This window comes from Meles meles, chromosome 8 (genome assembly GCF_922984935.1).
Source record: "Meles meles chromosome 8, mMelMel3.1 paternal haplotype, whole genome shotgun sequence".
Lineage (NCBI taxonomy): Eukaryota > Metazoa > Chordata > Mammalia > Carnivora > Mustelidae > Meles > Meles meles.
In genome coordinates, this window is record NC_060073.1 from 35741526 (window position 1) to 35768059 (window position 26534).

Consider the following 26534-nt stretch of genomic DNA (forward strand, 5'->3'; position numbering starts at 1 on the left):
CTAAAGAGCGTGAAAATATAGTCATAAATCATATGAAGAAAGAACCCCCAACTTTACTATATCTCAGATACATCAAATGATATTGTTTCCCATAGTGCCTACCACTGGTATAGAAAGTATTGAAAAAAAAAGAAGAAAAAGTAATTTTAAGCTTGTAGAGAATCAGTGGTCAACTGGTAAGGAGTATTGAAGAGTGAAAATGGATTTGTCACGGGGAAGAAGCTTCCTGGCATAGCTCTTCTGTTTATGAGATTGCTGTCATAGCCCCTTAGATGTCCATAAGATTTCATTTCCTTTCATCCTGTTACCAAAATTTTCCCAGTTAAGCATTCTGAGAATGCTATTGGATTATCCCTTTCACACTTTAGTATAACCACATAACTGACATTTTCCTACTTAAGGTTTAGTAGGTTTAAGGAAAGATAAATAATTTTAGGGAGTAGATTAGAGAACACTTGCAGCTAACCACATGTGGTTTAGGAAAATGGGAACCTATAAAAGACTTTTCGCACTTCTGCTCTAGGATGAAGCATATATCAGATTGGGTGAAGGCAAGAAATTTTTATTACATGCAACTCCAGAAACTGAATACAGGGGCTATAACACTGAAACAGTTTGACACACCCACTGTCCTGGTTGTGAACTTTACATTCTAAGTATACAGAGAAACCATAAACAGATAAGTGAAATTGTTACTGATTGATACTATGGCAGAGACTGTTGGAAGTGGAGAGTATCCATCTTTAAATATAATGCTCAGGAAAAGCCCTGAAGAAATGACAGTTAAGCAAAAACTGGTCATATCCATGTTTTCACAGCATTATCAAGACGTTGGATAGACCCAAGAAACTATCATCATAATAAAATTTGTCCTAAGTTCCTAACATTAATTTCTGAGAAACTTAAAACTTACCTTGCTTGTAAGTTATAGACCACTTATACCAGAATGTTTATTTCTCAGATCATTCCTAAATATTATCCTTTTGTATATAGAAAATTAAAATTATTAGCACCAATATAAAATAATTTTTGTTGGAAATTATTTAATTTTAATATTTTTAAAGGAATCTGAAGTATAGTTTGCATTGTTTTCCCCAGGAGCTCAACAAAGATCTTCATTGTTACCATTTGCATCTCCAGAACAAAGATTTGAAAGCACAAATTAAACATATGGTGGATCTAGCTTGTCTTCAAGAACAACAGCACAGGCAAACTGAGGCGTAAGTGCATGGATTTATCTATTCTATAAATTTTAATACTTACAGACCTGAGAAACCTGAAACATAGAAGTTGTTTTCCACTGCCAGAAAATTTTTATTTCGTGTAGGATAAATTATTTTTAAGTGTTTGCCAGCGTCAGAAAGTATACAGAGTTAGAAAACATTGAGACAGTATAAAATATGTGGTTCTTCGTCTCTAACTAATGATTTTAGTGTTTTATAGTTTTGAAAGCATTTTTCTCTAAAAATTTATTATTAGAAGCAATTACTATTAATAACAGCTGATTTTTTAAGTGGGCAGTTTTTAAAGTATTATAATTCCAGAATGATTTTTGTCAATAAAATGAAGTTACTAGAAGTGTATATTTTTTAACTTCAACTGTGCCAATTTTTATGTGATGCTATAGTAGCTCTCATGCTCTACTAGCTCAGTAGTAACATCTTTTGAAACATAATGGTAAAGAAAAAAAGTATAACTCTTTTTACTTTTGTTACCTCGGATATGTCAGTCAACTCTTTAGGTGTCACTTTCATGCTCTATAAAATGAAAAATATATTTCTCTAAGGGTTTTCTGCTAGTATAAAATTCTACTGAAGTTCTAGTAGTCTCAAATAACTAGTAATTAATTTTCCATACTTCTGATGTAAAAGAAATCACATTAAGATAGTTATTTTAAAAAAAGGTAAAGGAAAGGAAAAACTTTAGGGAGATATTCTTTTGTGGTTAAAAGCTCAACCTAATCTTAAGCTTTCTATATCTCTACCTAGAACAGACCATAAATATTCATTTACTAACACTCAAGCCACTGGCAAGAGTTAAAGCGTCAAAGAAACCCATTAATTTATTTTACCAATACTGTATTTAAACAAATAGATTAATACATTTAAGGTAAATTTTAGTTTCAAATGGGCAAAAAGATTCTGACTAACTCTTACTGATTTAGCAAATTGCTAAACCAAAACATTATAAACAGAGATAATACAGCATAGTAGAAAGAGTATGAGTTTTGGAGTTGGTCTTGAATTCTGTTTTATATTAGCAGTATGACCTTGCATAAATTATTTAACTTCACTTAACCTTAGTTTTCTTAAGTGTTAAAATAGGTTATAATACTTTCTTTAAAAGGTTTTATAAGAATTAAATGACAAAAAAAAATTATAAAGGTGATGAACTATCATAGCCTGATCTTGTATAGCAGAGGCAAAAAGTGATATAAAATACCTTTAAAGTGCTGAAAGAAAAAAATTTCTAACCAAGAACACTCTACCCAGCACACTTGTTCAGAATTGAGAGGAAGAGATAAAGAGTGTTCCAGACAAGCAAAAGCTAAAGGAGCTCATAAAACTGGCCTTATGAGAAATATTAGGAGACTTCTTTAAGCTGAAAAGAAAGGGTGCTAATAGGTAATAAGAAAACATGAAGGTATAAATCTCACTGGTAAAAGTTAATATATAGTAAAGGTAAAAGATGAATTACTTGTAAAGCTAATATGAAAGTTAAAAGAAAATGTATTTTTATCCCCAAGGGTACAGGTCTGTGAATCGCCAGGTTTACACACTTCACAGCACTCACCATAGCACATACCCTCCCCAATGTCCATAACCCCATGCCCCCTCTCCCAACAACCCTCAGTAACCCTCAGTTTGTTTTGTGAGATTGAGAGTCACTTATGGTTTGTCTCCCTCCCAATCCTCTCTCGTTTCCTTTATTCTTCTCCTATCCCCTAATCTCCCATGTTGCATTATATGTTTATAAAAAAAAGAAATAAATAAAAAATTTAAAAAATTAAAATTAAATTAAAAATTAAAAATTAAAAAATTAAAATTAAAAAACAAACAAACAAAATGAATGAATAAAATGGAATTAATTTTTATGGACAAAGAAAATAAAGACTTTTGGTTTAGAAAAAAAATGTAAAAAATAACTTTAACTACAGTAATTAATGGATATGCAAGATGAAAAGATCTAAAATGTGTCATCAAAAACATAAAATCCAGATTTTACTTCTATGTAAAATCCAAAAAACAAGACAAAAAAAGTCCTAAACAAAGCAATTAGACATGAAAAAAAAAAGAAAACAGAAAAGGAAAGTCATGCAAGCTGGAAACAAGACCTAGAACTTATTATTTGCAAATGACATGACACTATATATATATATATATATATAGAAAACCCTGAAGACCACCAAAACTACTAGAACTGATCAATGAATTAAGTAAAGTCACAGGATACAAAATCAATATACAGAAATCTGTTGCATTTCTATATACTAATAGCAAACTGTCAGAAAAATTAAGAAAACAATCCTATTGACAATTGCATCAAAAATAATAGATACCTAGGAATAAATTTAACCAAGAAAATGAAAGGCCAATACACTGAAAACTATAAGACATTGATGAAAGAAATTGAAGAAGACACAAATAAGTGAAAAGATATTCTATGTTCATGGATTAGAAGATTTAATGTTCAGATGCCCAAAGCAATCTGTGGATTTAATAGAGTAACATTATTTCAATGGCATTTTTCACAGAAATAGAACAGAAATTCTAAAATCTGTATAGCACTGCAGAAGACACCAAATAACCAAAGCAATCTTGAGAAAGAAGAACACAGTTGGCGGTGTCACAATTCCTGTCTGATTTATTTCCTTCTAACTATATTACAAAGCTATAGCAATCAACACAGTATGGTATTAGCTTAAAAACAAGCACAGAGTACACTGTATGTTGACTAATTAGAATTTAAATAGAAACTTAAAACAAAAAGAAACTGCACTGTTATTAAGAAACAAAAAGCAGGGGCGCCTGGGTGGCTCAGTGGGTTAAAGCCGCTGCCTTTGGCTCAGGTCCCAGCATCCTGGGATTGAGCCCCACATCAGGCTCCCTGCTCAAGCGGGGAGCCTGCTTCCACTTTCTCTCTCTGCAAACCTCTCTGCTTACTTGTGATCTCTGTCTGTCAAATAAATAAATAAAATCTTTAAAAAAAAAAAAGAAAGAAAGTACATAGATTAATAGAATAGAATAGAGAGTGCAAAATAAACCCACACATATATGGTCAATTAATTTATGGCAGAGGAACCAAGAATATACAATGGGGAAGGACAGTCTCTGCAATAAATGAGGTTGGGAAAATCGGACAGCTACATGCAAAGAAATGAAACTGGACCACTATCTTGCACCATACCTAAAAATTAGCCCAAAATGAATTAAAGTCTTGAACATAAGGCCTGAAATCATAAAACTCCTAGAAGAAAACATAGACGATAAGTTCTTTGACATCAGACTTGGAGATGATATTTTGGATTTACACCAAAAGCAAAAGAAACAAAAGCAAACATAAGTGAAATTAACAGTCAAACTAAAAAGCTTCTGCACAGCAAAAGAAGTCATCAACAAAGTAAAAAGGCAACCTTCCAAAGGACACAAAATTTGCAAATCATCTCTGATAAGGGGTTAATATTCAAAATATATAAAGAACATACAACTCAATAGCAAAAAAGGAAACAATCTGATTGGAAATGGGCAGAAAATCTAAATAGACATTTTTCCAAAGAAGACATATAGATAGCCAACAGGTATATGACAAGGTACTCAACATTACTAATCAAGATAATGCAAATCAAAACAATGAGATAATCATTTTGTACCTATGAAATATGAAGAAATGTAGAGTAAGCCTTGGGAAGATCGAGACTTCTAGAAAGACAAAAAAGTTCTTTGTTAAAACTTCTTTGTTCTCTCCTGTGCACAGCACGTGATTCATAGAGGTGCTCAATAAATAATCTTTTTTTTTAAATTGACTTTATGCTCGGGGCGCCTGGGTGGCTCAGTGGGTTAAAACCTCTGCCTTAGGCTCAGGTCATGATCCCAGGGTTATGGGATCGAGCCCCGCATCGGGCTCTCTGCTCAGCTGGGAGCCTGCTTCCTCCTCCTCTCTCTCTTCCTGTTTCTCTGCCTACTTGTGATCTCCGTCTGTCAGGTAAATAAATAAAATCTTTTAAAAAAATAAATAAAATAAATAAATTGACTTTATGCTTAATGACTTTTCCCTGTAGTTGTTGCCTCCTTGGCTTAAATGGAGTACTCCCTACCTTCAACAAAAAGAAAAATGTCACAGACTGTTTAGTTGTACTACTATCTAAATATTTAAGACTCTGGGGTAATAAAGCAATTATTTCCTTGCTTCCTTCATTCTTTCCTTCCTTCCTTCCTTGAGGAAGTTAATGCCTATCCTTTTCCCACTGCCCTACCCATACTTGAAATGATTCTATTCTCCTGGATGTTTTGAGTCAACTGAAACAACCTGGACTGAAGCATTTCAAGGTCAAGTTGTTTGACATCTTCCTTGATATAAAACTTAAGAACCATTGACTGAGGGGTGCCTGGGTGGCTCAGTGGGTTAAGCCTCTGCCTTCAGCTCAGGTCATGGTCTCAGGGTCCTGGGATCAACTACCGCATCAGGCTCTCTGCTCAGCAGGGAGCCTGCTTCCTCCTCTCTCTTTCTCTCTCTCTGCCTGTCTTTCTTAAAAAAAAAAAGGAAAAAAAATCTTGAACAAGTCCTCATCATTTAAAAAAAAAAAAGAACCATTGACTGAGTGTATAAATTTGTAACTGTTTAACTGCAGCATTTCTTCAGCGAAAGTTTACATGGAGGTCTAATACATAAAAAGATACGTTCAATACTGCTCCGACTGATAGCAATAGAAAAGATTTTGAATCAGAGCCAGGAAACCTGTGCCCCATCGATTCCCTTTACCCACCATCCTTGTCCACAGCTCTTCCTCGTAGAACTCCTTTGAATGGCTTTGAAAACCATTGCTTTAACTCATGAAGAGCTAACTTCAAGGAAACTTAGCTATGGTTCCTTTGAAATGTTACATACCTGAAATTAATCTCATCATTGAAGAGTTTATTTTTTCAGTTTTCATTTAATTCCATGGTACTTAGTATCAGTAACAGTAGTATCTTTGTTTTATAAATCACATGCTTTGCAAAAACCTTTTATATGTATTTAACTCATTAGTTCTCACAGTAGTCTCCTGGTGTAAGCAGTGACTATCTAGTTGTACCCCAAGTTATAGAGGAGAAACCTCAGTTTGTGTATTATCCAAGGTCAGATGGAGGCAAGTGAAGACTAGCTGAGAATATGACCTGATGCTTATAATTCCCATCCAGAATTCTTTTCACTCTATTCTTAATGTAGTGAGAGTATGTTGAGGCATTCTAAAAGAAAACATGTACAGGATGTCATTCTAATGATCTGCTAATACTTTGGGTGTTATGTAAAACTACAATGCTATATTTAAAATTTAATATTTATCTCTCTTTTCCTGTGACCTTCTTTATATAGAGTATTGAATGCTTTACTTCCAGCCCTAAGAAAACAGTATTGTGCATTAAAAGAAGCTGGCCTTTCAAATGCTGCTTTTGAGTCTGACTTCAAAGAAATTGAACATTTGGTAGAGAGAAAAAAAGTGGTGGTTTGGGCTGACCAAACTACTGAACATACTATAAAGCAACATGATCTACCAGAGATTTCTGTTCTTATGACCTTTCCACAACTGGGACCACCAGTTCAGTCTGCTCCTTGTTGTAAGTACAGCTTTTCTTGTATTAAGGAAATTATAAGGTTATTTATAAAGAGTAGCCTCCTTTATGTATCAATCTACAGAACCGTGAATTTTTTAAATAGGTTTGGCTATTTTGTGGGAATTAAGGGGAAAATTAGTTTTAGAATAATTTTGCTGATCACTGTCTTTCAGAGGTTTAAGAGCAAATATACTTGATGTTCTAAATAACTAGCAATAAAATCTTTAAGATATTTTACCCATTTTTGATGGAATAATTTTACCTCCTCCTTCTTTAAAATTTAACCTCAATTAAGTATTAAAGATTATAATTAAGAATACTATATTCTATAATACATAATAATAATCTATTCTTAAAATCAACTAGCAGTGTAGAATAAGCTATATTTTGTTGCCATATCACTTGTTATCTCCCCTGTCATAAAAGTGTGCATGGGACATTTTAATTGAAAAACTAACATACGATGTTGGTTAAAATAAATTCAGACAATGTAGAATTTCATGTAGAAGTAGAATGCCTTCTTCGACTTTCCTCAGAACCCAATCTTGTGTCCTGTCTCAGAAATAAATAATTTAGTAGTTTGGTTAACTTTGCTTTGTGTGTGTGTGTGTGTGTGTGTGTGTGTGTGTGTGTGTGTGTAGTATTTGTATTACATAATCTAACTCTAGCTTTTTATTGGGTTTCGCTTGAAAGCTAGCACATTATATATGTTGATGTACAACTTTTTTATTTGTTATGAGTTTATTTAGTTTATTGTTAGGGTATATACATGAAGAATCTACCTTATTTTTTTTAACATTTGTGAGAATCCAGACAGCAGATGTACCATACTTTGTTTAACCATTGTTCTATTGGTGAACAGGGTATCAGAAAGCATGCTTGTTTTCACATTTGTGCATGTATACTAGATTCCTAGAGACTGATTTGTTGGAATACAGGACAAAAATATTTTTAAAAATTAATCTGTCAAAGTCCAAAATTTTCTTTATGCCAAATGTGCATGAGATACCTCTCTCATCTTTACCTTAACCCAAAATAATAGCAGCAACACTGAACTAGTGTATATTCTTTTTAACTTTGCGGCTCTCCTGTTTCTAGTGACATTATTTCATCTCGGAGGCATCCTCTTTACTTATTTGACTTGGTGGAGTTTATTTGTTGTGCTTTAGAGTTTTCCTTCTGGTTAAAACTGCCTCCTGCTCTACTCCTTCACCTCTAAACTTTTCTGTCTAACTGGATGTCTAGATCTTCCAAAGGCTTATTCTCCTTTCATTTCCAATGTTGTTAGTAGGAGGTCTCCATTTTATTTAGAGAGCTTTAATTTACCATACAACATCACAATCAATCTACTGGTCAGTTAAACTGATTGTCATTGGTAGTTACCTCATAGTCTATTCCCATTCCCTTTTTCTGAGTTTACAGATAAGAGAAAAGCATTTCTCATATATATCATAGCTGAGGTCCTGATTTTTCTCTTCTAGCTTTTCTGTTCATCTGATCCATGTGATTTCCAACTTCCAAAAATTACTGTTTCTTTTTTTTTTTTTTTTTTTTAAATTTGACAGAGAGACACAGCAAGAGAGGGAACACAAGAAGCAGTGGGAGTAGGAGAGGTAGAAGCAGGCTTCCCGCTGAGCAGGGAGCTTGATGCAATGCAGGGCTGGGTCCCAGGGCCCTTATGACCTGAGGCAAAGGCAGACGGCTTAACGACTGACTGAGCCACCCTGAAGCATCAGTTACTCAGTTTCTGATGTTAGCAGCTATTGCTTTTTTCTATCACAAATGCTATGTCTATAGATTTTAAGAGGAAGATAAGGCAAATCTCTGTAGATTTGTGTATTTGATTTAATTTCTTTTAGTATGATCCCTTGTCAACTGTCAAATACTTGCTTTGTTGCTTTTTCCTTTTGGATGTTTCCTGTTTCATTGTAGATTTTGTTTTCTATTTAATTGTATCTCTTTTTTTTTTTTTTAAGATTTTTATTTATTTATTTGAGAGAGAGAAGGAGTGAGCAAGTGAGAGAGAGAGAGCACAAGCAGAGGGAGAGGGAGAAGCAGACTCCCCGCTGAGCAGAGAGCCCAATGCTGGTGGGCTCTATGGCAGGATGGGAACCTGAGCCAAAGTCAGACACTTAACCGACTGAGCCAGCCAAGTGCCCCTTGTATTTTTTATCTTTACTTCTATTTTATCTTTCTGTCTACTTTTAATAGGTTTATGCTGCTCTGTTCATTTAACTAACTGATAAAGATGTTAGTTCATTAGCTTTCATCTGATTTTTCGAATTTATGCAATAATGTCCCTAGGTTTCCCTCTAAACACAGCTTTAGCTTCATTTCACAAGTTTTGATACATAGTATTATAGATTATTATTTAGTTCAAAATATTTTCTGATTTCTGTTGTAATTTCTTCTTTGACCTATGGAGCATTTCTTTTTTTTCTAATCAGTTTTTATATAAAATTACACTTTTGTATTGAGCAAATTTCCATTTGAATTCAGGTTTGGAGAAATACTTAAAATGAGAACCATACTTTTAAGTGTCATGTAGGCATCCAATGAGGATTGTTTCATAAAACTGTTTTGATTTTTTTTTTTAGGTTTTTTTATTCTTTTTTTTTTTTTAAGATTTTATTTATTTATTTGACAGAGATCACAAGTAAGCAAAGAGGCAGGCAGAGAGAGAGGAGGAAGCAGGCTCCCCGCTGAGCAGAGAGCCCGATATGGGGCTCGATCACAGGACCCTCGGATCATGACCTGAGCCGAAGTCAGAGGCTTTAACCCACTGAGCCACCCAGGCGCCCCTTTTTTAATTCTTAATATCAAGAAGCTATGGCAAATTCCATTCTATTTTTTGTTTATTTATAGCTTTATTGAATTATATTCAGAGAAATTACCTAGTATGTAGACTCACTTTCTTCCTAGCACATAGTAGGCTGGTGTATGTTTCAAGTGTGCTTATAAAAAAATATATATTTTGTAGTCATTTATTACAGTAGTAGTCTATATAAGGCCAAATTGGTTGTGTTCTTTAAATCTTCTTACAGACTTATTTTTTAAATCCATGTTCTATCATACACTGAGGAGACCTATTAAAAATTCCCTCTATTACATGGGATTTTTCTATTTTGTATCTAGTTTTCTATCCCATGCTAACAAATTAACACAAACATATCAACTTAAAATAACGCTGATTTATTATCTCAGAGCTCTGTAGGCCAGAATTACAGCAGGCTCAAATGGTTACTCCACTTAGACTTTCACAAGGCCAAATAAAGGTGTCAGTCAGTTGGATCTCTTATCTGGAGGTTCTGGAGAAGAATGTGCTTCTAAGCTCATTCTGGTTGTTAGCAGAATTCAGTTCTACGCAGCTATAGGGCTGAGGTCCCCATTTTCTTGTTAGTTGTTGCCCGGTGGTCCTTCTCAGTTTTTAGAGGTCTCCGTATTCCCTGGAACGTTGCCCTCTTCATCATTTCATCTTCTTGCCAACAAAGGCAGGACAGTTCATTCTCGTGCTTTGGATCTCTCTCATGCTCCCTTCTGCTTCATTTCTTCTGCCTATAAGTAGAGGAATGTCTCTGCTTTTAAGGGTTCATTTGATTAGATTGAGCCCACATCTGCAAAATCCCTTTTGCCATGTAAAGTGACATATTCACAGCTTCCAGGGACTAAGGCGTGTACATCTTTTAGGGGATATTTCTCCTTGTAGTACTGTCAATTTTTGGTTCTCATACATTGAAATTATATTATTACATCTGTATATTTCAGAATTCTTACATCTTCCTTTTCTTATAAAATATACTTAATCCAGTTACTTTTCTTAGGCTTAAATTTATTTTAATGTTAATATAGCTATCCCACTTTTCTTTGGTTCATGTTTTCATGGTTCATCTTTTTTCTGATTCCTTCACTTGAAACCTATAATCATTTATTTCAAAGGCATCTCATAAACATCACATAATTGGATTTTGCTTTTTGTTCTATTAATCAGTCTTTATCATTTAAAGTATTCTTTTTCTACTTCATGAATGTATTGATACTGGTTTTGAATCTACTGTCTTGTGATTTGCTTTCTAATTGTCCTGCTTATTCCAAATTATTTTCCTTTTTAACTTTGTTTTAGAGTGACAGTGATATTCCATTTTTTCACCTCTGAGCTTAGAAGGCTATAAACCGTTTTTATATTCTTTAAATTGTTATCCTTAGAGTAACATTCTGAATCCTTGCTTTATCAAAGTCCTTTATCAAATTCCTTTGCTTTATCAAAGTTTATCAAAGTAACAATGTGTTAACTTTCACCCTCAGACAGTGCTGGAAACTTAAAACTTTTTACCTGAGTTAACGCTTTCCCTGACATACCACTGTTATGATGTATTTTATTTTTCTCTATATATTAAACCCATAAAATGGGTTTTTTTGATGTCTGTACAGTGAATATTCACATTTATATTTTTTGTTCTTCTCCATTTTTTCAGCATCTCTGCATCTCCATCCAAGATAATTTTTTTCATCTAAAGAATCTTTTTACATTTCCTTTACAGTAGATATGCTGATGATGGATATTCTTACTTTTTATATGTCTGAAAATGTATTTATTTTACTTTCTTTCTTGAAGACTTTTTTGCTGGGTATAGAATTACAGTTTAGTATTCTTTCTTTTCTTTAGCACTTTGAAGATACTATTTCATTATCTTATGTGTCTTTCTTATTGTAGTTGAAGTAAGCTGTCATTCTAAGTATTGCTTCCTTGAGTGTAACTTTACCTCTTACTTCCTAAAATATTTTCTCTTTGTCTTTGAGTTTTAGTAGTTTTGCTATATTGTGCCTATGTAATTTTATTTTTACTTCTCTTACTTGGGTTCATAGAACTTTCAGAATTTGTGTCTGGATTATCTTTCATTAGTTTTGTGAAGTTCTTAACCATTATATCTTTAAATATTGTCTCTGCTATTTTTGTTCTCTCCTCTACCTCTGGGACTCTAGTTATATTACACAGGTCTTTCTCCTTGTCTGATCAGTGACTTTTTTTACTCTCTCCTTCTTTTCTTTGTTTCTTGTCTCTCTGGAAATTTCTTTTCACACATTCTTTAGTTTACTTTCTCTTTGCAGCTATGTCAAATATTTCTTAAATCCATCAAGTTCTTAATTTCAGTTATATTACAGTTCTAGAATTTCTGTTTGATTCTCTTTTTTTTATGGTTTCCATTTCTTGGCACAAATTCTCAGTGAACACTATAGGTGTAATTATTTTAAAGACTGTGAGATTTCCAGGTCTGGAGCACTGTGCATATGTTTCTCTTATCTCTTTCTGCTGGTTTTTGTTCACATGGCCTCATTTTCTTGAAGGCATACTAATTTTTATGCATCGGATATGTATTTGCAGAATCGTTTATAGAAATATTCAAGACTTCTGATAATAAAGTCTTCTTTCAGAGAGGATTTTTTGCATTTGCTTCTTCTCAGTTCCTGGTGGCATTAACAATCTAAAATCACTGTAGTCCAGTTTCAAGGATTGGGATCATTTGAAACTACACTGCAACTTCTGCTAGGGCCTGCCTATGTTGTTTTACCCTCTAGAGTATAAGCTGTTTCTAACGCAAAGCAAGGAGGGTTTATGAAGAACTTTGTTTAGTGGGCCCTACCTGTTTCAGCACCCCAGTTCTCCCAGATTCTCAATGTTCCTAAGCTTTTCGGACACCCTTCAGGATCAGCAAAAAATCTTCACAGGGAAAATAACTGTAAATGCAGAGATTACCTTCTAGAGTTGCCTAACTTTCTCTTGATACTTGCCTATAATTCTTCACAGTTTTATCAGCTCTTCCGTGACTTCAAGCATATGTTTTTTATATTTTGCCTGGACTTTTTTGTTGCCTTCAGTGGAGATTGAATCTGAATTACTTACTCCTCTATTATTAAATTTCCTATGTAATTATTTTTATGTTAAAATGACTGGGTGGGATTGGGAAGGAGACAGACCATAAGTGACTCTTAATCTCACAAAACAAACTGGGGGTTGCTGGGGGGAGGTGGGGTTGGGAGAGGGGGAGTGGGTTTATGGACATTGGGGAGGGTATGTGCTATGGTGAGTGCTGTGAAGTGTGTAAACCTGGCGATTCACAGACCTGTACCCCTGGGGATAAAAATACATTATATGTTTATAAAAAAATTAAGAAATAAATAAAAAATTTTTAAAAAATGACTGGGAAGCTGACGATATATACTTATATCTTCTTTTTCTTTAATAAAGCATTATTGTCATTAGAACTAAGCTAGTTGAGATCTTTGAAAAGAAAACTTAAGATTATTTTCAGATTCTCTCATACCTTTTGGGCCTTGATTTTTTTCTTTGTAATGTTTTCAAGATGTTGGAGAGGAAATAGGGTTTTAACACCAAGTTCGAGAAATACTGACCACCTGATGGTCATTATTACTTATTTAAAAATCCGTATTTCACTTGCAGTGTAATTGCATAGACCATACATGTCAACAGTGAAACATTTATTTGGCTCCTAATTCCTTTCCTAACACTTTTAAAAGGAAAAACTGTTGAAGTCATATTACATTTTATAAATATATATTTCCTTTTGAAAGTGTATCAGAAGGTGAGTTTTGTTTTTGTTATGTTTTGTTCTTGGTTTTTTAATATTTTGTTCACATTTCATAGATTAACTATTTGCTTGGTGTGCCTAATTTATTCCAAGAATTATGTTATGTTGTAATCACTATGAATAGAGAGACAAAGATGAATAGTGGGGAAGGAGCGTGGGCTATAAAGTAAGTCGACTTATATTTTTCTTAGTCTTAAAATACTGAAACAATTCATTAAAAAAGCACAAATAGTGAAAGTTGTTTGTATTTCTAAAGATACGAAGCAATACCTAGATATCATATATTGCTAAAATTATATTATCTGTAGTAGTCTTAGTAAATATAAGAAGTAAAATTGAAGAGATTCAACTTATTAAGCAAAACGTGAATCAAATGTGTCTCATTCAAATAAGCTTACATGTGTGTCACTGACTTCTTTCCTGTACTCTCATAAACAAGTAAAAAGTGGTTTTGTTGTTAAATTTCTTTTTTGTTTTGGTTAAATTTCAAAAATACTAAATGCTGTGTGGTATTTCAGTTTTGAATTCAGTTCTTCTGTTTGTTTGTTTGTTGTTTGTTTTTCTGATGCTATAAGGATCTTTAAAGGGTACTTAAAGATCAGCAGCAATCTTTTTTTTTTTTTTAAGATTTTATTTATTTATTGGAGAAATCACCAGTAGGCAGAGAGGCAGGCAGAGAAAGAGGGGGAAGCAGGCTCCCTGCCGAGCAGAGAGCCCGACGTGGGGCTCAATCCCAGGACCCTGAGATCATGAACTGAGCCAAAGGCAGAGGCTTAACCCACTGAGTACCCAGGCGCCCCAAGCAATCTTTATATTTAGAATGTGTGCACACTCTGCTTTTAAAAGTCTGATGAGGTTAACCATAATTAATCTAATCTGGACTCTGTTGTTAGGCATTTAGGTTTAATAAATTTTAATGTAAGTAGTATTGCAGTAAGGAAGTATGTATATTTATCTTGGTGCTCTAGGGTGCCTGGGTGGCTCAGTGGGTTAAAGCTTCTGCCTTCAGCTCAGGTCATGATCCCAGAGTCCTGGGATCGAGCCCCGAATCAGGCTCTCTGCTCAGCGGAGAACCTGCTTCCCCTTCTCTGCTTTTCTGCTTCTCTGCACCCTCTCTGTATCTGTAATGTATTATTTTGAAGGAAATATCAGATAGCATATATTTCTTCCATTTACATCTTAATGTCTCTAAAAGAAAACAGGATGTCTTTTTCATACCTAATATCATTAAATATCTACTTAATCAGTGTTTATATTTCCCCCACTGTCTCATAAATGATTTCTTTTTAAGTTCTTCCATCAGCCTACAGACAAGGCCTCTACCTTGTCACTGGTTGATATATCTGTAATCTTTTTCAATCTGGGGTTCTTTCTCCCTCTTTTGTCTTTGCAAGTTTGTTATTGATTCTCTATTAATTTCAGTCATAAATATTATTTTCTTTCCATTTTTCCTTAGTTCACTAGTATAGTTAAATATTTTTTTCATCAATTTAAAGATCTGTTTTCTTTTCTGTGAATTATCTAGCAATCATTTGAACATTTTTCTGGCGCAGTCCTCTTTTGTAAAATTTGTCACATATTTATAAGAGCTTAGGATATGGATATTTATTCATTCAACAATACTCATTGAGTTTCTACTATGTGCCAAATACTTACCTGAGGCTAAGGATATATCAAAGTACAAACCAAACCTTTTTACCCTCCTGGAGTTCACATTCTCGTGTAGGAAGAAAGGCAATAAATATAAGTAAATTAAACAGAATCTTAGAAGGTGGTACATGCTGTGGGCAAAGAAATGAAGAGGTCAAGAATGGGATGAGAAAGAGACTGCTACTTTAAATAGCATGGTCAATGTAGGCTTCACTGATAAAATGTGAAGAAGTTCACAAAGTTAGCCACATGGATATACAGGAGAAGACTCATTTTCAGGTAGAACAAGTAATGCAGATCCCTAACATAGGCTAGCATATTCATGGAATGGCTAGAAGGACATATAATTGGTACCAAAAAGAAGGGAAAGAAAGTAGACAGTGATGAGATCACAAAGATCAAGGGGAGGAAGGCAGATCAAGTAAAGCCTTGTAGGTTATTACAAGGACTTGGACTTTAGCTCTGAACAAATCACGAACTATGGCATGAACTGAGGAAAGAAGTAACATACCTCCATCATGTTTTCAAGATCCTTCTGGCTGGCATGTTGAGAGTAGATTATAGTATTGCAAGGGTGGAAATGGGAGACTACTGCAATAACCCAGGTAAAAGATGGCGGTAGTTCAGAACAGGTTGGTAGCAATGGAGTTGGTGAAAATAGTCAGATTGTAATATGTCTTAAAGGTAGAACTAGCAGGATTTTATCACCAATTGGATTTGGGATGTGAGGGAAAGAAAAAGTCAAGGATGACTCTTAAGATTTTTGAATTTAGCAACTGATAGAAGCAAATCACCTTAAAAGAGATAGGGAAGACTTCAAGTAGAGCAGATTTGTAGGGTGAAGGTGGCAGAAAACTAAAAAGTTCAATTGGGGCATTTTAAATTTGTCTAAGATACATCCAAGTGAAGATATCATGTAAGCAATTAGATATAAGAATCTGGAGTTCAGAAGAAAAGTCTAAACTAAAATATAAATTTGAGAGCTGTTAACATTTAGATGATATTTAAAGCCATAGGACTGGATGAGATCATCAAGGGATATTAACTCTTTCCTCTAAGATGCATGTTGCAAATCTTTTCTTCAAGTTTATCATTTACTCTTAACTTTGAGATGTTCTTTTTAATACTGAATTTTTTTAACTTTTATGTCATATAGTAACTTCATTTTTTTTTCTCTCTGCCTTTGGAATAATTCCTCAAAAGGCCTCTTTATCTGTAAGTTTTTAATTTTTTTTTTACTTTTATTTTCTCCTAATTTATTTTAATGTAAGAAAACATGCAAGAATCAAAATTTTTTCAAAGAGCCTTACATTCTTGTGTAACACATTGACGGTCCATCCTTATAGCACCTTTGTTTTAAATACAATAAGTAGTCAAATAATTCTGTCTATTGTATTTCTACCCTATTCTTTAGCTTGTCTGTCCTAGCACTAGTAGTTATTATTTTCATAGCTGATACTTGATAGTATCTTTTGATAGAAAGCAGTGCTAGTCCCCCTTCATTATTCTTTGGGGTTGTTTTGTTTTGTTTTATTTTGTTTAAAGTAGACTCCAGGCCCAATGTGGGGCTTGAACTCACAACCCTGAGATCAAGAGTCACATTCTATCAGCTGAATCAGCCAGGCACCCCATGTTAATCTGTGTCTTTAAAATGTTTTTGGCTATCCCTGACTAAGAAGTGAATGTTAGCACAACTTTTTCAATTCCAAGGAAATAAAATCTTTTTAAAAATTTATAAATTTTGTCTCCATATTTTTCACCATCAAATCTTTTTACTCTAGAATAGTTTCTCTTATTCATATTTTCTTATATGTTTCTCAGCAAAGTTTTACAACTTTCTTTATATATATTTTGTACATTTGTTATTAAATCCCTTTAAGAATTTTATATTTCTGTATATTGAATATATATTAAATCCCTATAGGGATTTTATATTTTTGTTATATGGATTATTTTAACTTTCCTTATATTAATAAGCCTGTATTGTTCCTCAAGAAGAAACTTTTTTTTTAATTTAATTTAATTTTTTTTTCAGTGTTCCAAAATTCATTGTTTATACGCCACATCCCAGTACTCCATGCAGTACGTGGCCTCCTTAATACCCACCACCAGGATCACCCAACCCCCCACCCTCCAAAACCCTCAGTTTGTTACTCAGAGTCCACAGAAACTAACTTTTTAAATTTTGTTCATTTTAATACTTTACTCATGTCAATACTTGATTTTGAAATAGATAGTTATTTGACTTGAAATCTTTGCCTCCAAACTAAATGTCTATTTACTTGGAGTAAAACATGTACCTATTTTAGGTCTGGAAAACAGAAAGTGCATTCACTGAGTGCCATGCAGGATGGGGGTGCTGGCAGCAAGGTTTATTTATGGAACTGATAAAATTTCTGACATTAAATGAAAAGTCAAGATTTCCTCATTATCCATCTGGAAACTCACATTTAGTAATATTTCTGTCTCTAACCTTTCCTTTTCTTAAATTTTGCACCTCATGTTAGTGGTTTTTATCTTAAAGTACAATAAAAGAAAAGATACTAGTAGAACTAATGTCTTTTATGTTGTAGAGATACTATGATTGAATATAGTTCCAATGTAAATTTAAGTTTCCCATAAAATTACTTGAGTAGAAGGAAATGTCATTTAAAAAAACAGGAATGTCTACATGAATTCCTCATATAATAAATATGAAGCAGCAAAAATATTATAAACTAAATCTTCCATGTAGTTTCCCATTTGGCAATAAAATTTAATCATTACCGTCATGTTTGTAGCCTTAAATACATTTCCTTTGGCCCTTATTCTCTTTGTAAACAAAAGTGTTCAGTTACTCATTGGTAACTGCAAATATTCATACAAATTAAAAGGTTCTTTGCATTGTTTTTCTCCCATCTTAAATAAGCATCAATACTAGGAAAATTAGATTGAGTAGAAAGCATGGTGTCTGCTACATGTCTATTCCTACAGAGAGAAGTATCAAAAGGTTATGGGTGATTTATTACTCAGAGCATTGAATTAATTTAAAGGACTGTGACAATCTTTTAATACATTGGAAAATGTAGTCTCTCTGTAATATTTGTAAATAGCTGCAAATTAACTGAATAAGCATTAATACCACAGTAACCACAGTAGTGTCATATGAATGCATTATAAAATGTTTATTATTTGGTTAATCAGTAGAACCTTAAGGTTACATATCTTTTAAATAGTTTAAAATTCTTTCACCTGTATCATTTGCAACTGAATTCCATGAGTCATAAGGCTGTTAAAAGGAATCCAGATTTATGATTAGTACAGTAATTGTATCAATCATTTGTAGCCTAGAAGTGTTTATTGAAATGCATATATTAATATTTGATCTCACTTTAGAACTTCGCCAACTAATTTTAATTTTGCATAGTTTCCCAAAATACCTCCTCACATACATATTAACGTGAGTGCTAGCAAAAGAAAAATCCTTGCCATCATTTTGTACCAAGCCTCAATTAGATCTAATCCCATTCATCATTGTCTCCCTGTCATGAACCCTGCTTTGCAGCCTGTGACTCATGTTTGCTAAATACTGCATTCTGCTTTTTACACTAACGTGTAGCTCTGTAAATCTTTTAACGTTTGCGGTCTTAAGCTTTTGATAAATTAGTTCCTCTGGGTAAAATCATTCAGGACACATGATATGGCACATCAAAAGATGACCCCAGAAGGCCTGCCCATTTTTTAAGAGAGGGATTTTTAACCCATTAGTGATAAATTATCTAGTCCCTTTATTTAAAGGAACCATCTGTGGAATATTTCAAAAAGTTATAAATAAAAAATAAATATAGACCCCTTGTACATAAGAAACTGCATGAAAATGGCCAGTTCATAGTTATGTTTTAGATATTTATTTAAAGCAGGTAAAGACAGGGAATAGAATGATGTTTCTTAATTTAAAAACACTTTGAGAAAATTTGATGTAAAAAATGAATAATTATAGTAATATCTAAACTAGTTTCTATTTCTCTTGTTTCTCCCATCTACAATCTACTCTTCACATGAAAATCATCTTCCTAATAAAGTGCAGACCGCTTACTTAGGGGAGACTTCAAAGGCTTTCCCAGTCCAATGCGAAGCTGCAGACACACTTTTCTGCAGCACTTGGTGTCCCAACGTCCTCTTAAACATGTTTCTGTTTCTTGCCTCTGCACTTTCCTAGCTTTTCCCTCACTCTTGAATGCTGCTTCCCTGGCTCCATACCACATCCTAGCCTATTAAAATCCTTATCCTCACTGAAAGTCCAAGTCAGAAACTACCTTCCTCATGAACCTTCCCTTTCCTGAGTCCTCTCTCCGAGGCCTGAACATACCCTTGCATTTCCACTGTATGTTTGTCTTTGACTGTTAGAGTAATCACCACACCTCGCCTTCCCTCTTTCCAACAAACTATAACTTCATAGGTGGTCAGAAACTGTCTTCAGTAATTCATTTTCAATTTTATTGCTCCTTTCACTAATATTTTAGCCTTTTTATTATCTTAGCATTAAATGCTCATTTATTTTAATTTGAAAAGAGTCCTGCCAAAGGAAATAAGATGTCTTTCATTAACTTCTATTAATATTTTGTTCTAATAGGTGTTGGACATTTTTTTGAAGCAAGCGTATATAGGTTGTTTTTAAAAAAAATTGAGATCCATTATACAATTGATAACCAGCTTTTTCCTCACTGAACCACTTCTTATACATACATTTTTCCTCTCAAATATGAAAATAAATCACTCTTAATAGTTGTATATTTACCTAATCCCCTACTAATGAACATTTAGTTTGTTTTCATTTTTTTGCTGTTAGAAACAACACTCCACTAAATATCTCTGTGTGTATTTCACAACTTGTCTTAATTATGTCCTTAAGCTAAGCCCCTAAAAGGTAGAATAGCTAGATCAAAAGATATATGCTTTTTCAAAGTGTTTGATATGCACTGTTAAATTAGTATCCAGAACTATGATAACTATTGTCTACCACTATACATGGATAATGAAAATGAGTATTTTTATTGTGCTTTTGTCCAATTGTAGTTCATTCCGAAATAAGAACCTGTTCATTTCATTTGCTTTATTTTTCTCTTATTATAAGAATTCTTTCTTGATAGATAGATGAATAGATAACCAACCACATGCATACCTATATCTACACAGACACATATACAAGAGCTCTTTGCCATGTATAATATTTTTTCTTTTATTCTTGATGATTTTTAATTTCTATGTAACCCAATTTTAAATTATAAAAATACCTGTATTTCATTCACACTTAATATTTTTCTGATGGTAGCGGTCAGAAGATAGAATCTCAGTTTGGGGGTGATGAAATTGTGTATTTCCTCTATTCTTATTTTTGGATCTGTGGAGGAAATTTTATATTTTTAAGTCTTCATTATTTTGTATATCTTGGTTTCTTTTCCTGACTTGTGTCTCTTCAGTAAGAAACTTCAGTCAACTGTTCTGTCAACTTCAGTCAATTGTTCTGTCAACAACAATTATGATTGATATTATGACTTTGAGCATGTGACTTTCTTGCTGTGAATAACAATTATAAAATAAGATAGTTTAAATAAACATAGGATAATCTAATACTCAGTGCTGGTTCTTCATGAGATGATCCCAACTGTGACTTTCCTGGTGCTTTGTAGTTAATTGGAAATAAGGACCACCATGTTACAGTGGGAATTCAGTTAGACAATATAGATTGCTAAACTACATGATTTCCATGACATAAGAATATCACAGTTAAAGTAAGTAAGGGTTTATTTTACTTGGTTCTTTCATTTTTTGCTACTAGGAAATGTGTAAGTTTTCAGTTCCTTTTCCTCTATAATAGGCATTTGGTTTACATTAATAATTCATTTATTTAAGGACATTTCTTATGATAAAAAATAATAGTAATAATCAAAAGACTTATCTAAAAGTAAAAATGTACCATGGTACTTGGGTAGCTCAGTCAGTTGAGTGACCAGCTCTTTGACTCAAGTCATGATCTCCAGGGTCCTGGGGCAAGCCCTCCATGGGGCTCTGCACTCAGCAGGGAGCCTGCTTGAAAAATCTCACTCTGCCCCTATCCCCTGCTCAAATACACACATGCTCTGTCACTCTCTGAAAATAAATAAAAAATCTTTAAAAAAAATAAAAATATGCCAACATTCTTGAAACTACCTTTAGGAAAATTGGCATATATGTTTTTCTTCTGTTGTTCACTGAAATTCATGCCGGATGACTTATAACAAACTTCTCCAATTTACCTAATATTTCTAAACAGTATGCTTAAACTGCTATTTTATCGATTGATCTGTTTAGATTTTTTTCATCTTCTCATTCTGATTGATGAAGATTTAGCTCATTTCTTCTTCCCTGATCTGCTAATGTATCAGGGTTTTTATATTATATGTAATTATAATGTAATACATTATTATAGCTTATTACTATATATTATTATAGAACTACTATGTGCTAATTATTAAAATATTATTAATATATAATATTATAGAACATATAATACATCATTATCTTAAATACACATGGCATATTAGCAGGATCAGGTAAGATGTGGCATATCATGTTTATATAGAACATACTTAACGCATGTATTAATATATGTAACATTAATCATAGGACCTTCTTAAGGAAATTTTTATAATAAAATATAAATATTATTTTTAAAAACTTTTTAAGATTTTATTTGTTTTAGAGAGCAAAAGAGCACGAACAGGGGGAGAGGCAACAGGAGAGAGAGAATCCCGAGAAGACTCCTTTCTGAGCATAGAACCCAATGTGGGGATTGATCTCACAACCCAAGATCATGACCTGACCTAAAACCAAGAGTCAGATGCTTAACAAACTGAGCCACCCAGGTGCCCCATAAATACTATTTAAAATTTTTTTAAATAAGGGGCGCCTGGGTGGCTCAGTGGATTAAGCCGCTGCCTTCGGCTCAGGTCATGATCTCTGCTCCGCAGGGAGCCTGCTTCCTCCTCTCTCTCTGCCTGCCTCTCTGCCTACTTGTGATCTCTCTCTGTCAAATAAATAAATAAAATCTTTTAAAAAAAAATTTTTTTTAAATAAAAGCATGCTGACATTTCTTAAAACTCCCTTATGAAATAAGATAGATATGAGAACACTCTGTTTCTGCTTTCTACTGGAAATGTTTCAGATTCCTCAACAAAATCTGTGGAATAGGCTTCTTGGAGAAATGAAACATTTGAAAGATAGAAATAATGAAGGAGACTAGATTGTGCTCACAGGTGGACTTAAATAGCTTAAAGGACAATACAGCCAATAAATACATTTTTAGATGTTTCTCTTCACATACAGCCATTCAGTTCTTTAATGTCTTTTGCATATACTTTTTCATGAGACTATCCTATATATATTATTAACAAAATCAAAATATTCAGCTTATTGCTTTTATTACACTGCCATAGTTGATCATATTCCTTAAAATCCCAAAAGTTTGGGGGAGAGATAACAAGTGGCAGATTAATTAGTTTACTTCTGAAATTTTTTTACTTCTTCATTAACCACTTAGCCAGGGATCAAATATTTATTCATAATTTCTTTTAACCACTTAGCAAATATAATTTAGTGGGGAAGGCACATCATTCCAATTTCATAATGATTTTCACTGTTTTTATTTTTAAGCCATGGCTTATATTAATAGCATACTTTATTCTGTATAATACTGTACAAACTACACAAATATTAATGTATATAAATTGTAATCCAGGTGATATTGTGTTAGAATCTGGACAGTCACAGATGAAAATTGTATTTTTTTCCATCTAATCTACAACTTCAGTGCTTGCATTTGGAGTTCATTTTAAAAGTGGTTTTAATACATAAAAGTCTTTTGAAAGGCTTCTAAAACTTGGCAGTCTCAACAAAATGTTTCTGTCTGACTTCCTTTTTAAGTCTCTCTATGGACTTACAGTAAACAAACTTTTTGAAGCGGGAATCTCTAGCCATAATGCAGGAACAGATGAATAGAACACTAACCACTTTATCCTGAAATGCACATTTTCAGTTGTATATAAGATGCCTTAAAGCATCATATAAATATTTTAAGATGTTTCGTAAACTATTAATGGATAAGTATTACAAAAACTAGGATTGGATTCATTAAACAAAACTTGCTGCAAGGTTTAGAAGAGAAGCTCTTCTATATCTTTCAGTAGCCCTGTCTCTCATTACTTTTAAAAATCCTGTTTTGAATTGTAGCATATAATTATTTTGAAAAGTTACGTTATTTAATCACATAACCTCCACCGCCTACCCTCTTTCCTAAACTTGAAGTTTATCAGTAAATCTTTAACGTTGTATATGTATTTTTGTTAAATTTTACTTTTAAGAAAACTTTTTGACTCTAAAAAACAGCAATCAGGTGCATTATATTATTACTTCATTAATAGGTGCCTTCAAACTATGCGAAGTGTTAATAAGCCTAAAAAGATCATCTTGAATATCAGGATAACTTTATTAGACCCTTCTAACTAAACCAATACCAAAGTTATTTTTCAGTGAACAATTCCTCTCCAGGTAGTTCCCAGACTGTGTTTTAGAATTTTATAAATTCTGGTTAAATTGAAAATAGTCTAGAAAATTTGCTGATCCTTAAAGTGACATCCTTTCTGTTTAGTCATCTGAATATTTCTCAACAAAAAGAAATTAAAGTATATCTTGTCATCATGAAATCTAAATGTGAAAGTAAAGATAGGTATCACAACTATGATAACTAAAGCTGGAGATCTTAAGGACATTTAAAATATCTGAAAACAAATTGATTAAATCCATGTCCTTATATACAGAGTCTGTCTTTTACTTCTTAGAGATTTTGCTATCCTAAACATTATCTTTATTTCTGCTATTATTCTTTATAAACTTTTGGATATATCAAAATTACATTTGTTGCCATTCAGATTTCATAGGCAGTTTATCTGTTCCCTGAAAAAAAGGAATTTTCCTTCATTCTGGAACTCATGACTTTAAATCTATTTTACTCATTACTCACTATATTGAATGATTTATTTCTGATGATTGATTCACATTTTTATTAGCACTCTTTAAATTTGACCAGTTGGTAATCATTCTCCCTTGTTTTTTGTTATATGCCAGGGAAAACAATAGGTGGGAGTGAGGTAGGGAGTAAACCTATAGAGAGTGAGCTAAGAAAAGATCTCTTCTACCTTCCCTAGGCCTAGAACATTCATACGCTCTTCTTTTTGCCCATTCTGTTCATGTTATTTGCTTGCATTATTTCAGTTAGACTTTTGAATGTAAAGCTTCATTGCTTTGGCTAGACTTTGGTAGACTTTTTTTTTTTTTTTAGTGTCTTACTTTTTTTTTTTAATTAATTAATTTATTTATTTTCAGCGTAACAGTACTCATTGTTTTTGCACCACACCCAGTGCTCCATGCAATACCTTCCCTCTCTATTACCCTCTACCTGGTTCCCGCTTTCCCAGAATAAGCAAGATATGTGTTTTGATCTACTTTTTCCTTTATAGCCCCAGAGCCTAATTATTTTATTTTCCTTAAAAGCTCGTAGATGTGTGTCCATGTGTGTCCGTCAGCCTCCCCCTCTTCTTTCTCTCCCCTCTCCACCTGCTTTTAAAATTCAGTTTATATATTTATAAAAGTAATATGCATCCATAGTTGAGAAAGCTAACAGGTACTGTCATATTTATGGAAATATTCTTGCCGTTTTGCTGTTCATTCCCAATTCTTACTCCCCTTTTAGCTGTGTTTTCTGTTTTTTTCTTTTAATTTCCAAATTACATTTTTCCTATTTTAGATATCATCTGCAAATTTTTTATTTTGGACAATAAGGACTTCATACCTTCACATGATACATACATTTCCTCCCCTACCCCATCTCAGCTTTTTAAAAGTAAATGTATAGAGTGTTTTTAAGAAAATATTGTTTCCTGTTATGCTAAAAAAAATATGTAAATTCTCTTTTTTTTTTTTTGAAGATTTTATTTATTTATTTGACAGACAGAGATCACAAGTAGGCAAAGAAGCAGGCAGAGAGAGAGGGAAGTAGGCTCCCTGCTGAGCAGAGAGCCTGATGTGGGGCTCAATCCCAGGACCCTGGGATCATGACCTGAGCCGAAGGCAGAGGCTTTAACTCACTGAGTCACCCAGGAGCCCCTAAATTCTCTTTCTCGTATTGCTTTGTGGTTTCCATCTGCAGTATTTGCTTTTTTTTTTTTTTAAGATTTTATTTATTTATTTGATAGAGAGAGAGATCACAAGTAGGCAGATAGAGAGGGGGAAGCAGGCTCCCTGCTGATCAGAGAGTCCAATGCGGGGCTCGATCCCAGGATCCTGAGATCATAACCTGAGCCATAGTCAGAGGCTTAACCCACTGAGCCAACCAGGCGCCCTGTAGTATTTGCTTTTATTCCCATCCTCTTTCTGATTCTTTCTTATTTTATAGAACGACATCCTCCAGTAGATTCTTCCAGTGGGTCCACAGGAAGTAAACTCTGAGAAATGTTCCTATATGTATTTATCCACATGTATATCCCTCCATATATACTTTTTTTCCCTACTTTCTGTTCTGTCTTTGGACACTTACTATTCTGACGTTGAATCTCCTGGATTAATCCTTAATTCTTTTATCTGCCTTGTAGTACTTACTTCTTTTGGTTCTGGGAGATGTCCTCAACTTTATCATACAAGCTTTCTTTTGAGTTTTTTCTCCCTCTCATATTTTAAATTTCTAAGAGCTCTTTTTAGTAAGTCGGGGTTTCTTTCCATAGCACTTTGTTTCTGTTTGATGAATGCAATATTTTTTCATCTCTCTGAAGATACTAATTATGATTATTCTAATATACTCTTCTATTTCTACAATGTCTATTTTCTTTCACTTTTTTTCTGTATGTAGTTCTTTGTTCTATCATGTTGAAAGACATATCCTCAAACATCTGGTGACCCTGGTTATATTCTGTGTACATAGTGAGGTCTTTCAGCTCTGATTTTTGGTGATATCCAGAAACAGTCAGTTTGGGGGAGTCCAAAAATGTCAATACTTCGGTCTTTTTATTATTAGAGTTTATCTATAAACTCTGATTTCACATTTAGGAGATGTATAAGCCCAACACCAGTATATTGAAGAAGTAGAGAAAAATCTGTATGCATTCATTATTGAGAAATTATTAAAAACTGCTAGTGTCAGCTGTGCATGTTGGCCATAAGTATCAAGTTGTCCAGAGAGTAACTTGTGTCTTCTAACAGGGTGACAAAGGAACAGTCACCTATCAGTACAGGTGATAGTGATGGGGTAAAGGGATTTTGGGGGATGCAACTTCCTTATGCAGACTTTCAGTCAGTTCGGGTTTAGCTTCACCCTATACCTTCAAAGACCAGAGACTTTCTGAGGCTTGAGAGAGCTGGATTTTTATTCACTTTTGTCCCAATCCTCACATTGCTCATT

At 33.5% G+C, this 26534-nt stretch overlaps 1 protein-coding gene across 2 annotated transcripts in view; it reads left to right on the forward strand.

Moving 5' to 3' along the window:
- KIF18A (kinesin family member 18A) overlaps positions 1-26534 on the forward strand; it is an 80859-nt gene that overhangs the window by 37342 nt on the left and 16983 nt on the right. For both annotated transcript variants that reach the window (XM_046014395.1, XM_046014394.1), the window contains 2 exons: positions 1099-1220; positions 6574-6815. In XM_046014395.1, coding sequence (XP_045870351.1) covers positions 1099-1220; positions 6574-6815 — 364 coding nt within the window. The remainder of the gene's footprint in view (positions 1-1098; positions 1221-6573; positions 6816-26534) is intronic.